This window comes from Meleagris gallopavo, chromosome 1 (assembly GCF_905368555.1).
Source record: "Meleagris gallopavo chromosome 1, MGAL_WU_HG_1.1, whole genome shotgun sequence".
In the NCBI taxonomy this organism is placed as follows: Eukaryota; Metazoa; Chordata; class Aves; order Galliformes; family Phasianidae; genus Meleagris; species Meleagris gallopavo.
In genome coordinates, this window is record NC_139404.1 from 47,124,648 (window position 1) to 47,138,143 (window position 13,496).

The following is a 13,496-nucleotide window of genomic DNA, read 5'->3' on the forward strand; positions in this document are numbered from 1 at the left end:
CCTGTTGAGATGCTTGGAATAAACCATTTGGAGCTATACAGTTGATGGCAGCAGCAAAGAAGCTTGAAGAAACCACCTTGTGAAGTGTACTGAACCTTCTGCAGCAGGTGTGTGTTTTTGCATGCAGTATGTTTATGTATTTCCCATCTGTGTATAGTTAGGTTCCTGGGGAAAGATCTAAGCAGTTTTCTATTCTTTGTCAATTGTGCTGTGCATTGGCTACAATCACTTAATGCTGAAGTGCAGAAGAAAATGGCAAAGCAGTAAAATTTTTGCAAATGCTTTCATTGTAGGGAGGTTACAGTAGGTACTGTGCTCTCAACAGTTACCCCTTGTTAATAATGCACATGTCAGTGCAGGATTCTTACTGCAAAATGGAACTGTGAAAGTACATATGTTAAAGCAAGGCCTCATATGTTAAAGCATACAAATGTCATGCACAGTTAATAGGAAAACTGCTCTTAATGCCAGAGGTGTTTAGTGGCAATTAATGTTCTCCAGCTGTTTGTCTGTCAGTCTGTGGAGAGTGGCAGTGAAGTTCCCTAGTTAGGGATTTTGTATGAAAAGATTGGGAAGATCTTGAAATGAGTCTGTGATAAACTCTATTGGCTCTGCTCTTACAGTGGTGTCTGTACCACATCTTTGAAAGGCTTGGACTGCATAGTGCATATATATTATTTTCCTAAGTTTTTCTAACTAGCTTCTAACCAAAAAGATGTTAGCTTGCATTACTTTCCACCAAGGAGAAGATACCTCTACATACTTCAACTGTTAGTTAGCTTAACATACACATGCACAGAAAATATTCATGTGTTTGCAGCCAATTGAGTTAGTATGTATTAAGTTTTTTCCTGTTAGTAGTAGTAGTAGACATGCATTTGCTTGGCTTGTGAGAATAAGAAAGTATGACTTAAACTTGAGTACTGATCTTAATGTTCGTTAATCTTAACATAGCAAAGGCATTGTAAGCTTTAATGGCTTTTGAAATAAACTTACAAATTGTTTCTGCTTAATTCATTAGCTAGAAGTTCTTCCTTTAGAGGGGGAAAAAAAAAAAAAGGAAGAAAAACAGAACTGACCTGTTCTTGATGCCTTTCAGAATTGTAGGTCTAGTCAATTGTAAGATGCTAAGCAAGCATTTTGTTGGGGTTTTTTTTTTCAGTCATTTGGTTTCTTAACTGTGAGTGAAACAGACACTAACTGATCAAATTAAAATGAAAATATGCTGTACTTTACAAGTCAGCAAACTCGCTAGTTTCAGTTGTAGCACCAGTGATTTTTCTTTGATTTTTTTTTTTCCTTAAAATTCAGTGGTTTAAGTACTCTTTGTATGAATGTCTGTAATTTTTGGTGACTTAGGTTGCTTTATAGAGCATAGCACAGAAACCTTAGTGTCAGCTATTGCAATTTTAAAATGTCACTCAAGAGCTCAAAAAAAAAAAACCCCACAATCAATCAAAAAGCATGACTTTTTCTACTTTTCTTAATTGCTTTGCACTTCCACCAAAAAGTATAATTTGATATGCTGCTATTCTTGTATCTTGCTATGTCAAGGAACTGGAGAACAAACCTTATTCCTCCTGGTACATTGTATTGGAGATGGAGATTAATATTAAGCTTACACAATTATGTGTAAAACATTAGAGTTTGTTGGTCATGTTCTTGTCTTTTTTCTGTTCTTGCCTCTGTAAAAGCACCACAGTCTTCAAACATCCTTTCTTCTTATGCTGCTAGTGCCATAACTGAGTAGTTCAGTGCAGTAGTTGATATTTAGGAATTCTACTACTTGTTTGATATAACTAGTATGATGTATACGATACATAAATCTTATTGACTTTCTCTGTATTTCTCATTTCAGAACCTGATTCCTAGCAAGGCAGCAACTGGGAAATACTGGTACATCCGTTGTGTGGAAGGAATGTGACCCATCTGGGAAATGACAGACTCAAAATGCTTGATAAATACCAGCTCAGCTTTCAACAGATGGCAAAATGTGGGGGGAAAAAGTCTGAAAGAAAGAAAGAAAAAAAAAAAAAAAAAAAAAAAAAAAAAGACGAGACAAACTTAGTGAGGAAGACTAAGAATTCATCAAGGGCCATCTCTGCTAAAAGAAATGAGACTTCAGAAGAGAAATTTGAACTTTTGAAGTTCTTGTAGGTCTACCAGCAACTTGTAGATAGTATAAACAGTCGGGTCATTATCCATCTTGGCAGATCTTGTCCAGATGGTTTTCACTGGTTTTGCTGAAGAGCTTTTGTATAATTCAAGAGAAGGATGTCAAATTTAGGTAGTAAATCAGCGATGTTGACATCTCTTAATGTCCTGAAGGTGTATGAGTGCTGATAACATTTGAGGTAGCTACTTTGTTTGGATCTAAAATTCTCTACCATCTAAGGAATCAGTGATAGTAAGTTAAACAACTACCATCTTTGCCATTAGGAACGTCTAGCCCCTCGTTTTATGCCATGCAAAACAGAAATAGATTTGTACTTCACTTAGGCTGATTTGTTTTTTTTAGGCATATCTAGTAGCATAGCCACTTCTACTGGCTGATAGCTTGTGGGGACCTATGGTCCTCCTTTGGTTTAGTAGAGTTGGACAGAGTAGAAGGCAGGTGAAATGATATTGTGAGATTACCCTCACTGTCAGTTCACTTTGCTTGGCTTTCAGAGCTATTTCCCATCAGCATTTGCAGTTTATATTCTGCCTGTAATTGAACTGTCCCCTGAGTTCATGAACTTTACTCTCAGAAGCAGTCGCTCTGAAGATGAAATCATTTATTGTCCTATTTGTAGACTGAGTTTATGTCATTATTTATAGTTGCAGAATTCTTAGGACTTAAAATTTTTAGAATGATCTTCTCAAATGCTGGTGGTGCTATGCTTGCTTGTCCTTAAATGCATAAAATTACTCAACTCTCATCATTCTGCACATTTTATGTCATCTATCACTTAGATTTGGGTTTCTGATTCACTCTTGAGTCCAGAGGTGCATAGACTCATTTACGGGTCCTGCAAGTCAAGATGTCCAACTGTTTGTGTTCCTTAAAAGTGTTAAATGTCACAGAAGTGATAAGGATACATATGAAACATTTCATGTACAATACAGCACCACACTGTCTAGTGAGAACTCTTAATCATCTGTTGCTCAGACAGGTTATCTATGGTGGCAAACTGCTGCTACTTACAAATGATTGAAATCCTCATTCTGGTGATTTTGTACTACCTGCTGAGAAGACATTTCTACTTTCTGATTTTGAAGTCACTGCTGTTTAGTTGCACGTCTCCCAGCAATTCCTATGCTCTCCCATACAAATACAAAGCACTGTTTTTATTACGGACAAATGCTCTCCTGAGCATATGCTTGAGACATGCAGGAGGTTTGCAGACCTGTGTTGAGGACTTCCGGTAACAGTTTGCTGTACAGAGAAGGGATGTACTGTCTCCATGCTTCTCGTTTGGAGATATGCTCATAATACTACTGTCTCTGGCAAGAAAGTAGTCAGTGGACTCTGGCACTATTTGCTGTGTTTTTCTTGGGTCTTTGGGGGTCTTACAGAACCTACTGAAGGCACAGTACCAGACAGCATTATATTTGTAAGTCCTGCCTTGTTTAGTATGAGATTTGAGGAAGAAGTTAATCTGTAAAAATCTGATTTGTCAAGATGATACCACACTGTTCACTGTAGGGCAAGCCATTTTATTTTCAGAACTCCATCTTGTACTGGTGCACTTGTTTCTATTCCTGATCTGAACTTGATCATCGTAACTGAATTGTATCTCTTTGAGCACTCTTTCTCTTCCCCAGAACAAACCAATATCTCCTTTATTCTGAGACTTTGAGAAGTTCTTTAAGTGAAGCATACTATAGGATTATTCTATATCTATATATATATATATATATATGTAAATGTTAAAACTCAAGAAAATCATGACTATAGCTAGTTTCAAATGACATTACTAAGATAGGTCCTTACTCATTGTCATATGATCACTAAATGTTCAGTAAGTGAAATCTGCATTAAGTTTTCAGCATTACTTATGAATGGAATAAATTTGAAGAGCAGTACAATCTTAAGCATTGTTCTTAAAGGATAATGGGAGTCCTTATGATGTTTTCATGCAAAGCACTGAAGTGTGTACTTCTGATTAATACTAGATATCGTACAAGTTTAAATTCCTTTGTGATATTAAAAACAGGTTCTAGAGAACTTGATGTTTAAACTTGCAATACCATCTACTGAAGTTGGCCACAGTGTGTTTTCAGATGTTGTCTCAAGTATAGTGCACTTCAGATGCTAGAGTTGTGACTTACTAAACTTGAAAGTGGATCTTTGTTTTGTTTGGAGATGTACTCAGAAGACTATCAGTTCTAAGAATTTTCTGAGTGGCTCTTTCAGTATCAGAATACATGTGTTTAAGCCAAACCTTATTTTCATGTGCCACTGTAGGTCATATAGTATGACAGTGTTTTGTATTCTAGTATTAGTGGAGCGCAGTTAGGTAAGTTAGCACATTTTTTGTTGGAGATTGGAATCTTTGGTTATTGTAGTGCAGGCTAAGCGCTTGGCTCAGCATACTGCTCTGCTTAAGTTCTTTGCCTCAAATCTTTACCTGAACACACATCCTGTACTACTCTTCTTTTTTGATTACTTCTTCAGTGTTAGAAACACTTGGAAGTTTGTTCTATACACCTGCTTTTGCGCCTTAGCGTTGTTTTGCGCCTTAGCATTGCTTTGTACATTAAGTATGAAATATAACTTCATAAGTGGGACAAGTAAGGAATATGGGTGGCTTGGGGTAGTAGTCTGGGACAGAAGACTGCACTGTAGTCTAAATGACTGGGCTAAAATACTGCCTTTATAGCAATAGATGCACACTCTACATGAATACAGCAGTCTTTCTAGGTAATATCAAAGACCTTTCTCTTTTTTGGTCGTTAACTTTGAAATTATAATCTAGCTGTTTGAGAAGTCGTCTATAGATTATAATCTTAAGGTTTGAAATGCACCTTTGTCCAGGGAAGACAAAGTCCAAGTTTCAAACTGATGAATAAGCATGGCAAAAAAGCTATCAAATCAGTATGCAGTTAACTGTTTTGAAACCTGTCTTTTTGCTCAGAGAAGGTAATATGTAAAGATGGAGTCATGTAATGGTGTTGCTGTTGTCTTGGGTCACTGAAATTATGTTTATACTTCAATTTCTTATCTTGTAGTCTTCAAGTTTGTTAATACAGATTTGAGTGCATCAGACAACTAAATATGATTTGTATGTGCAGAATACTTTCACTCTAGTTACTATGCAATGTTAGTGAAATCTTAATGGGATGTGTTGGCTGTCATGTTGCAGCTGCTTTTAATGTTGCCAGATTGACTAGGCAGCTCAGTTAGAATGTGGCTCTTGCTTTCATCAGTACCATGCCCATAAATAAGTGTACTTTCTGAAAATTTGCAATATTTACTTAATATGCTACTTTCATGGTTGGGCATAACAATCAGAACGGTCCGATGGTGGAATGAAATGTATGTGTCAGAATGTCAGGATTAATGACTTTCAAATATGTTGTCTCCTATATGGGTTATTTTTAATTGTATCTGTTGTATCTAGCCATATCCAGAAGATCCAGCAGTGTACAAACCACTCTCCCAGGAAGAGCTGCAAAGGATAAAAAATGAAAAGAAACAGAAACAAAATGAGAGGAAACAGAAGATATCAGAGAATCGCAAACATTTGGCCAGTGTACGGGTTGTACAGAAGAATCTTGTCTTCGTGGTAGGGTTATCTCAGCGCCTAGCAGACCCAGAGGTAACCACTTAATATCTGTTGATCTTGCTCTTAATTTGCTATCAAGAAACTACTGGGAGAATTCTTGTGCACTCTTGTCTGTGTCTATTGGATACTAAATAAAGAACTTTCAAAAGGCTCCTTGATGCTGACTGAGGCCTGCTTAAGGCAACTACTGAGCTTCCTACTCCAGAATATTCAAGGTCAAACTTAAACAGATTTCGAGCAGCCTGATCTAATTGTAGATGTCCAGCTCCCCTGCAGTGAACGGGGACCGGATGATCTTTTAGGGTATGTTTGAGCTCAAAGAGTTCTGTGAGAATAAATTCACAAGTGATTTGTGTCTTCTGCTTTTGAGAATACGGATGCTTTATTTTTTTTAAGGAAATTGCTCTTTTTAAGGAATACAAAGAACCTGTTAAGTGAAAATGAGCTTAAGGATTTTTTTTTGTTATTCGTTTTATTATGCTGGATCTGCTGGCAGTACACAGCTCTGTCATGCACAACCTATTCTAAAATGGGAGCTAGGTCAGATTATAAAAAATAAATATAAGGGTAGGACAAGACTATTAAGTACAGAAGAAAAAAGCCAACAGCTAAGGCATGCCTAGAAGGAACGTAAGGATCATGTCATTTGAAGAAAAAATTAGTAAGAGGAGGACCCAGAAAAGAGGATTGTTACTCTGTCATCAAAACTAGCTTAAACTTAGAATTTGAAAATAGTCTATTACAGGATAAGATGTCTTTGAAACTACTGTGCCAACTTGTATTCACCTGATCAGACTAAACTGTCTGGAGTAATCTCAGTGTAAGTGAGGAGACTGAGAACATGTTATGTTTTGGTAGACTGGAGAAGAGCAAGTAGAAAGCTGCTTATAGTGGAAGGGAGAAAAAGATACGAAGGGAAGAGAAATACCTCTTAAACCACTGTGATTTTGATAATAACACAGGAACCAGTTATTTGCACTTGCAAACCACTGTTGACATTGGCTTAGTGCTATTATGATTAAAAGATGTATTAAATTTTCTTCTATCCAGGATAGTAGATTTCGGAGTTAGAAAATAGTGTACAAACTTGTTTTTAACCCTTGGCAGATTCACACTAGCTTTTTGGTGTAGTAAGTGATAGGGTTTATTAGATTTTGTAGTGGTCAGTATTTTCACTGACATACCAGCTGATAATGAGTATGTACTGAATGTTGCAGCACCTAGTGACATGTTTTCCACGAAACCCAGCTTGAAAGAAAGAGGCTAAAAAAAAAAGTATTATACATATCTACTTTAAAGTTTTGACTCCTATACAAATAGATGTGAGTTGGAAGGGGAGACTGGCTGCTATTTACTGCTTCTGAAGATAGGTCTGTAGGTCATCATAATGGGAGTACAGGTGAGTCCACTCCCATGTAAATTGTGATGGCCATTCTGCCTTGTATTATCAAGAATGTAATCTATAAGATGCTTCAAGAAATTCTTCCAGGACTGAGTCTCCTCCTCTAAAAGTAAAGTTTCCTATTTATTTCCGTGGAAACTACAACAGATACAAAGAGTACAATAACACTACTTGATCGAAAAAAATCTCAGCTACAAAACAGTATTTTTCAACATAGTCACCACTTACAACTGATGCACATGGATGAACTGATGGAGACACTCTTCATGTTGTGGTGTGATGGCTATGTGTGGCTGTCTGGAATCTGGCTTGTCTTCCAAGTCATTGTTGCCACTGCTGAAACACACCACCCACCACTCACATTCACTGTGTAGTCTCCATAAGCATTCACCAAGCATCAATGAATGTCAATGAATGCAATTTGTTTCTCATGAAAGAATTCAATTCTACTCCTTTGATTCACAGATGCTTCCACATCAAGCACTGTTCTGTCAGACTCCTCTCTGCTGCCATCTGTGGCACGGCAACAAAATGTAATGGCCTGTTGGTGGGAAGGTCTGACCTCTGTTGCCGTACCACCACCATCTGCCTCTGACATTGTGGGCCAACACAAAAAATAATAGGAGGCATTACTTTTGGAGCAACCCTTGTATACTGTCTTTGTATACTTAGTCTAGTTTTCAAAAAGGCTACTTTAATTGGTTTACTTTTTCTCTTTGGAGTAGAGCAAATGAGTCAGAATTCAGAATTTTGTTCCTGGCAGTTAATATGTTTGAATGCAAATTCAAGGTGATTATTTTAAGATTGAAGTGAATATTATTTTGAATTTTTCCTCAGATTATAAAATAGGGAGAGCAAGATGCGCATCACCAGAGTAGGGTTTGAATACTCTGGATTTAAAAATAAAATAAAAAACAGAAGAAGATAAAACGTAATATCCTTCCTTTAAGTTCTTTGCTTTATAACAGTGCACTCTGTGTTGTCCATAACTATGACTCTTATTGGAAGCAAAACTCCATCTACTTGCTCTCTTCCACTTTAACAAAAAGCACATCTGTACTGCTCCTAGTTGCACAGATACGCAGACTATTGATAAATAGTATAGCACTTTAACTTCTTTTTCTTTTTGTAGGTTTTGAAAAGACCAGAATATTTTGGGAAGTTTGGTAAAATACATAAAGTTGTAATTAATAACAGCACATCATATGCAGGCTCACAGGTAAGTTTGTAGAGACTCTTGTCATTTGTATTCCTCTGGAGAAAATACGTTTGTGCAGAGTGAATGTAGAGATCTATTTCTGACTAGGTAATAGGTTAAAGTAATAAAAGGAAAAAATACAGTGTTATAGAATAAGTTACTGTGCAAACAGTCTGAAAGTTCAGTTGCAAGATGCAGAATAATTAGAAAGATTAAAAATTGGTAGATAGGATGAAAACCTTCAAAGCAGCAGAAACACATTAATTCACTATTCTCCATTTGGGGGTCAAAACACCACTTCTGCTAAGTATTTTTGTAACTTTAAGAAATGTTTTGATGTTTATTCTGTTGTTTATTATTTATGCATCACATCTAAATTTCTATTTCCCTCATTTTTGTCACTTTTATTTTCAAAAATGTATGGCCTTGAATATACCAATTTTTGTAGTGAGCTGTTGTAAGATCAACTTAATGTTCAGGTCTGTTTGACGAGGAAGAAAAAAATGTGACCTGTTTTCTTTCTAGGGTCCAAGTGCCAGTGCATATGTAACTTACATCCGGTCAGAAGATGCTCTCAGAGCCATACAGTGTGTCAATAATGTGGTGGTAGACGGCAGAACACTTAAGGTAGTAATATTTCTACATTTTCATGCATTATTTGCTATTACATTAAAATCATCACTTCCTGTAAAACGTTATTTGTATGGATGGGCTTGCATTCTTGAACCATGCTATCTGTATAAAGTTTACTGTGTCATCAAGGCTACTCTTGTTTGTCTTTGTTGCTTTGTATTTTCATAAAAACTCCTTATTTAGACTTGCATTTATTTTTTTCCTACTGAACTTAGTTGCTTTATATTGCACGTAGAATCAGTGGGAATGTGAAGGTGTGTGCACAGTCATCTTAAAATCCATGCTGTGATATCACATGATTTTAAGTAGTCTGAAAAAAAGAAAAGCCTCTCAAAAGTTCTGTGGAAGTGTAGGATTTTTTCCTCTTGGTATCTGTGTAAATGGATATAGAGGGTAACTTGGCCAAATTAGTGTCTACAGAAAATTTTGGTTAACTTTCATTTCCTGATCCTGTTATAAAATATTAACCAGTTGAATGCAATGCAAATTCCTAACTACTTCCTCAATTTAGCTTCTTACGAATGCAGATATTTACTGAGACTGCTATTTTGAGATTTATTTAGAGGAAAATGGAAGTACATTCTAACAGTCTAATGCTTGAGCATGTGAATTTCTTGCAGATGGATTTCTTAGTCTATCTGCATCACAAACACAGTGTGTTGAAATTTTGAAAAGAAACTTTTTGTAAATACAGGATTTCTTTCTTCTACTGTTAATGGTATCCTCAACTTCTGGTACTTAATTTATCTAATGATTTCTCTTTCTTAAGGCATCACTAGGTACAACAAAATACTGCAGTTATTTTCTAAAAAATATGCAGTGTCCAAAGCCAGACTGTATGTATCTACACGAGCTAGGAGATGAAGCAGCCAGTTTCACAAAAGAAGAAATGCAGGTAAATATAATGAAAGGAAATGCATGAAATGTGGCACATGTATTTTCTTGCATTTAATTTAGTCCAGTTTTTGTATAATATAGTGTTCTGCAGAATGTTATAGAATTGAGTTCCGAGTTAGAAATGATGTTTAGATGCTTTACCAATTAGTTATTGGTAGTGAATAGTTATATTCTGTGTTGCATGCTACCTTTAAATGCTGAGTTCACTTAATATTGGTGAGAGGAAGGTTGAGATAAACTATTCGTAATTCAAATAACATGGAGTTTACTGCTTGCTCTTTCTTCATATCAGTGTTAAGTAAGGTTATTTTAAATTTCTGTGAAAGAGGTTAATACATGCATAGGTTTTGTGTATTTGGTCAGTTACCATGGCTTAACTATTGTGTTGTGATGTGACTATTACCTGGATTGTGTTACATCTGTTAGCCTGTGAAGGGTATAAAAACCATTTGAACATACAGCATTGAAGGTAACTAAAATAGAGCGCGTGTGGTTTTTTTTTATGGCAACATTGACAAAGAAATGCTTATCTAAAGCAGAGAAGCAAGTAAATGGATAGCCTTAATTTCTCAATAGTGGTATGTTCTGAAGTCTTTTGAGTTTGTCTCTCTGTGTGAGCTATGATACAGATTTTAAATTCAACCTTAAGTATGCATCCGTGTTGTAGTTTTTACGTATGGTCTGTCCATGAAGCAGATGGTCAACACTGTGTTAGCATTAGTGTACAGGTGGTTGTTGCGTGCTACACTGATTTAAGGCAGAGAATAAGGAAGAATATATATTAAACAATTTTTTTAAATAGTAATTATTTCTGAGAATTTAAATTTTATTTTTAATTCAAGAAAATATATCCTGCTTGTACAGATGAATAGTTCTTGCTCTATATATCTTTTCAGGTGATTAGGAATAAGAACTAGGCTTCTAGAACTTGCAAACCAGGCAACTTCCTCTGTTAATTTTTCTGAATTTCTACCACCACTTACATCTGTTAGTAGACAGAAACATGCACTCATGTGTACAGACTCTTTAGATTCTTATAGAGCTGTCAGTCGTGAATTTATTTAATCTGTTTTGAACCTGCATATACCATCATGTCCACAGCTCTTTGTCCCAAAATTTCACTATCTATTTTGTAAAGTAATACTTTTTTTTTTAGTGGTGTTAAACTGGTCATCTAAACATTGGTAAAGCAGTTTCTCCCTTTCAGTGGTAATTTTTATTGTTCTTCTCTATACTCTCTGTATAGTTAGTTATAGTTATAGAAGAGTCGTAGTTGAGATGCAGAGACTGGATGCATTATGTTCATGATGCAAAGGCTGCAAAGCTAAATGTTGTGATCCTCCATCAGAATCTTTCCTTATGATGCCTAGCACAGATCTGGTTGATTATGAGTGTGTAATGAGCTAGAGATTTCAAATCTATTGACGGTGTTTTCAGTATCTCTGGGTTTTAAAGGCCAGTTCAGGGGCCAATACTATGTAAGTGTAGTTTTGGATGAACTTTCCCCAAGTGTGCTACCTGGCGTGTCTCCATGGTGAATCTTTGGCACTCTTTGGCCTGTTTGTTGGCATAGTGGATTTCTTCTGGAGTTCCATATTATCAACGTGGCATTTTACTACCCAAAGAAGTTTGGTATCGTCACCTAAGAATATGCTGTGTTCTAGAATTGTAAAAAAATAAAAATAAAAATAATAATAAAAAAAATTAAATACTGTGATGAACTGAAAAGAACTGGTAGAACTCCAGGAAGTCTCTGAATGTGAATTTGGCAATTTAGGTTAGATGGGTTAGAGATGATAGTTTTGGCCTCTGCATTAGTTCATATAAATAAAACATTATTGGAAGCCTCTATGTAGGATTTTAATCTTGATTCTTTCTTTCATTTACGTAATGAGCAAGTGAGCTTAGGGCTGGCCTGACATTACTGGCGATAGAATTCAGTCTCTTGCAACTGAACTGTTAATCTGAGATCTCAGTGAATGGTTCTCCTTGCTCAGCTGTTCAACGTTTACAGTGTAGGTCTATGCATCTGAGTAGTAACAGATTGTATTCTTAGCAGGTGACCAAAGAAGCATTTCTAGGGTATAGTGGATCAAAAAAAAATTATATTTAAATGAATCACATTCTAAGAGTAAATCCTTACTTTACTGTAGATAGTAGCTTGGGTGTAGATGAGTACAAAGATGGGTAAGAATGCATGCATGAGGTGTTTCAATGACCTTTTGGGAATTTTTGTAGTGTATCTTAGACATGTTCAAAATCAATCTGTAATAGAGAACCAAATAGAGTACCAAAAACATTGAGATATTAAGTAATGTTTGACTGATTTGGAGGATTTAGTTGAAATGGGGAATGGAATTGCCTTTCTAGTAGCACCCATAAAGACAAGTTAAAGTTAGCTATTTAGCATGTGGATTTTCTTTCTGTTTTGTTAGGTTTTGTGTGTGGGATTTTTGTTGTTTTGAATCTTGTTTAAAATGTAAATTTCCCTGCTTAATTTTTGGAGGCAGAGAAAAAGGAATAGCATTTTTGTAAGCTATAGTGTTTCTCTAGGACAATGTCCATATTGCCAGTACTCTCACTTCCATTCATATCCCAACAAAACTTTTATAAAAGAATGGATTAAGTAATGTACAGGTTGATTTTTTTTTGATTGTACATGTAGTTTGAGAGCCTTCAAATCCATTTTGAGGATTCCGTAGGTAACTCTTGTTTTGAGACTTAAGATTCAAAAGGTCTTAATCTTGACACTTACTCTCTTGCTGAAGGACATCTCTTGATATCTGAAGCCTGTAGATAAGAGCTATTGACTTAACTGTTCAATTTTGCATATTGATTCAAATTATTAAAATACTTAACTTGCAAATAGTATTTAAGTATTTTAGCACAATATTATAGATAAGCTGTACTGAAAAATACTCTCACTCGCCAGGCTTAGCATTCTGACATGGGATCAGTCCTCAATTTCTGAAAGCAAGAAAATGTTCTCAATTATTTCAGTTAAAATAATTAAATTCTTCAATTACTAGGCGGAATGATTTTTCATTTACTGCTTGCATGCTCCTTGTCACATGTTAGGTAACATTTGTATCACCTCAGTGTGTTTGTTTTTTTTTTTTATTAAGCCTGTATAGAATGGCTTATGTAGGGGAACTTCTGACTGGAAACAAGCTTTGATTTTGCTCACTCTGTCTTCTGATAAGATTGGTATAGTCAATATGTAGAATGCAGACTGTAATCTTTGAGATTAAGCTATTTATGATGTTGAGTTTATATAGTGAAGCTTGTTATCAGAATGGAAGAGTAAGTTTTAACAAGATTGCAACTATTTTTCTGCCTTAGAAGCAAAAAAAAAAAGTGTGTGTGTGTATGTATATGTGTATGTGTATATATAAAAAAAAAAACTGGCTAAATTCATCTGAGTTATTTCTAGGCAAGCTTTAGATTTGCTGGCATCATGTCAGTACTGAGGTAAAGAAACACTTTTTGAGTCTGTCATGGTGACCTCTTAAGCTGATACAGCTCAATTACTAAGTTTTGGGATGTATATAAATATGTGAAATTAGTGTTCATTCATTGCACGTTCCTCTTGCCT

The 13,496-nt window shown here is 35.7% G+C and overlaps 1 protein-coding gene across 6 annotated transcripts in view; it reads left to right on the forward strand.

Annotated features, from left to right (window-relative positions):
* CNOT4 (CCR4-NOT transcription complex subunit 4) overlaps positions 1 to 13,496 on the forward strand; it is a 65,334-nt gene that overhangs the window by 27,681 nt on the left and 24,157 nt on the right. For all 6 annotated transcript variants that reach the window (XM_085223966.1, XM_085223963.1, XM_085223980.1 and 3 more), the window contains exons 3-6: positions 5,607 to 5,804; positions 8,306 to 8,392; positions 8,897 to 8,998; positions 9,774 to 9,899. In XM_085223966.1, the coding sequence (XP_085080092.1) occupies positions 5,607 to 5,804; positions 8,306 to 8,392; positions 8,897 to 8,998; positions 9,774 to 9,899 (513 nt within the window). The remainder of the gene's footprint in view (positions 1 to 5,606; positions 5,805 to 8,305; positions 8,393 to 8,896; positions 8,999 to 9,773; positions 9,900 to 13,496) is intronic.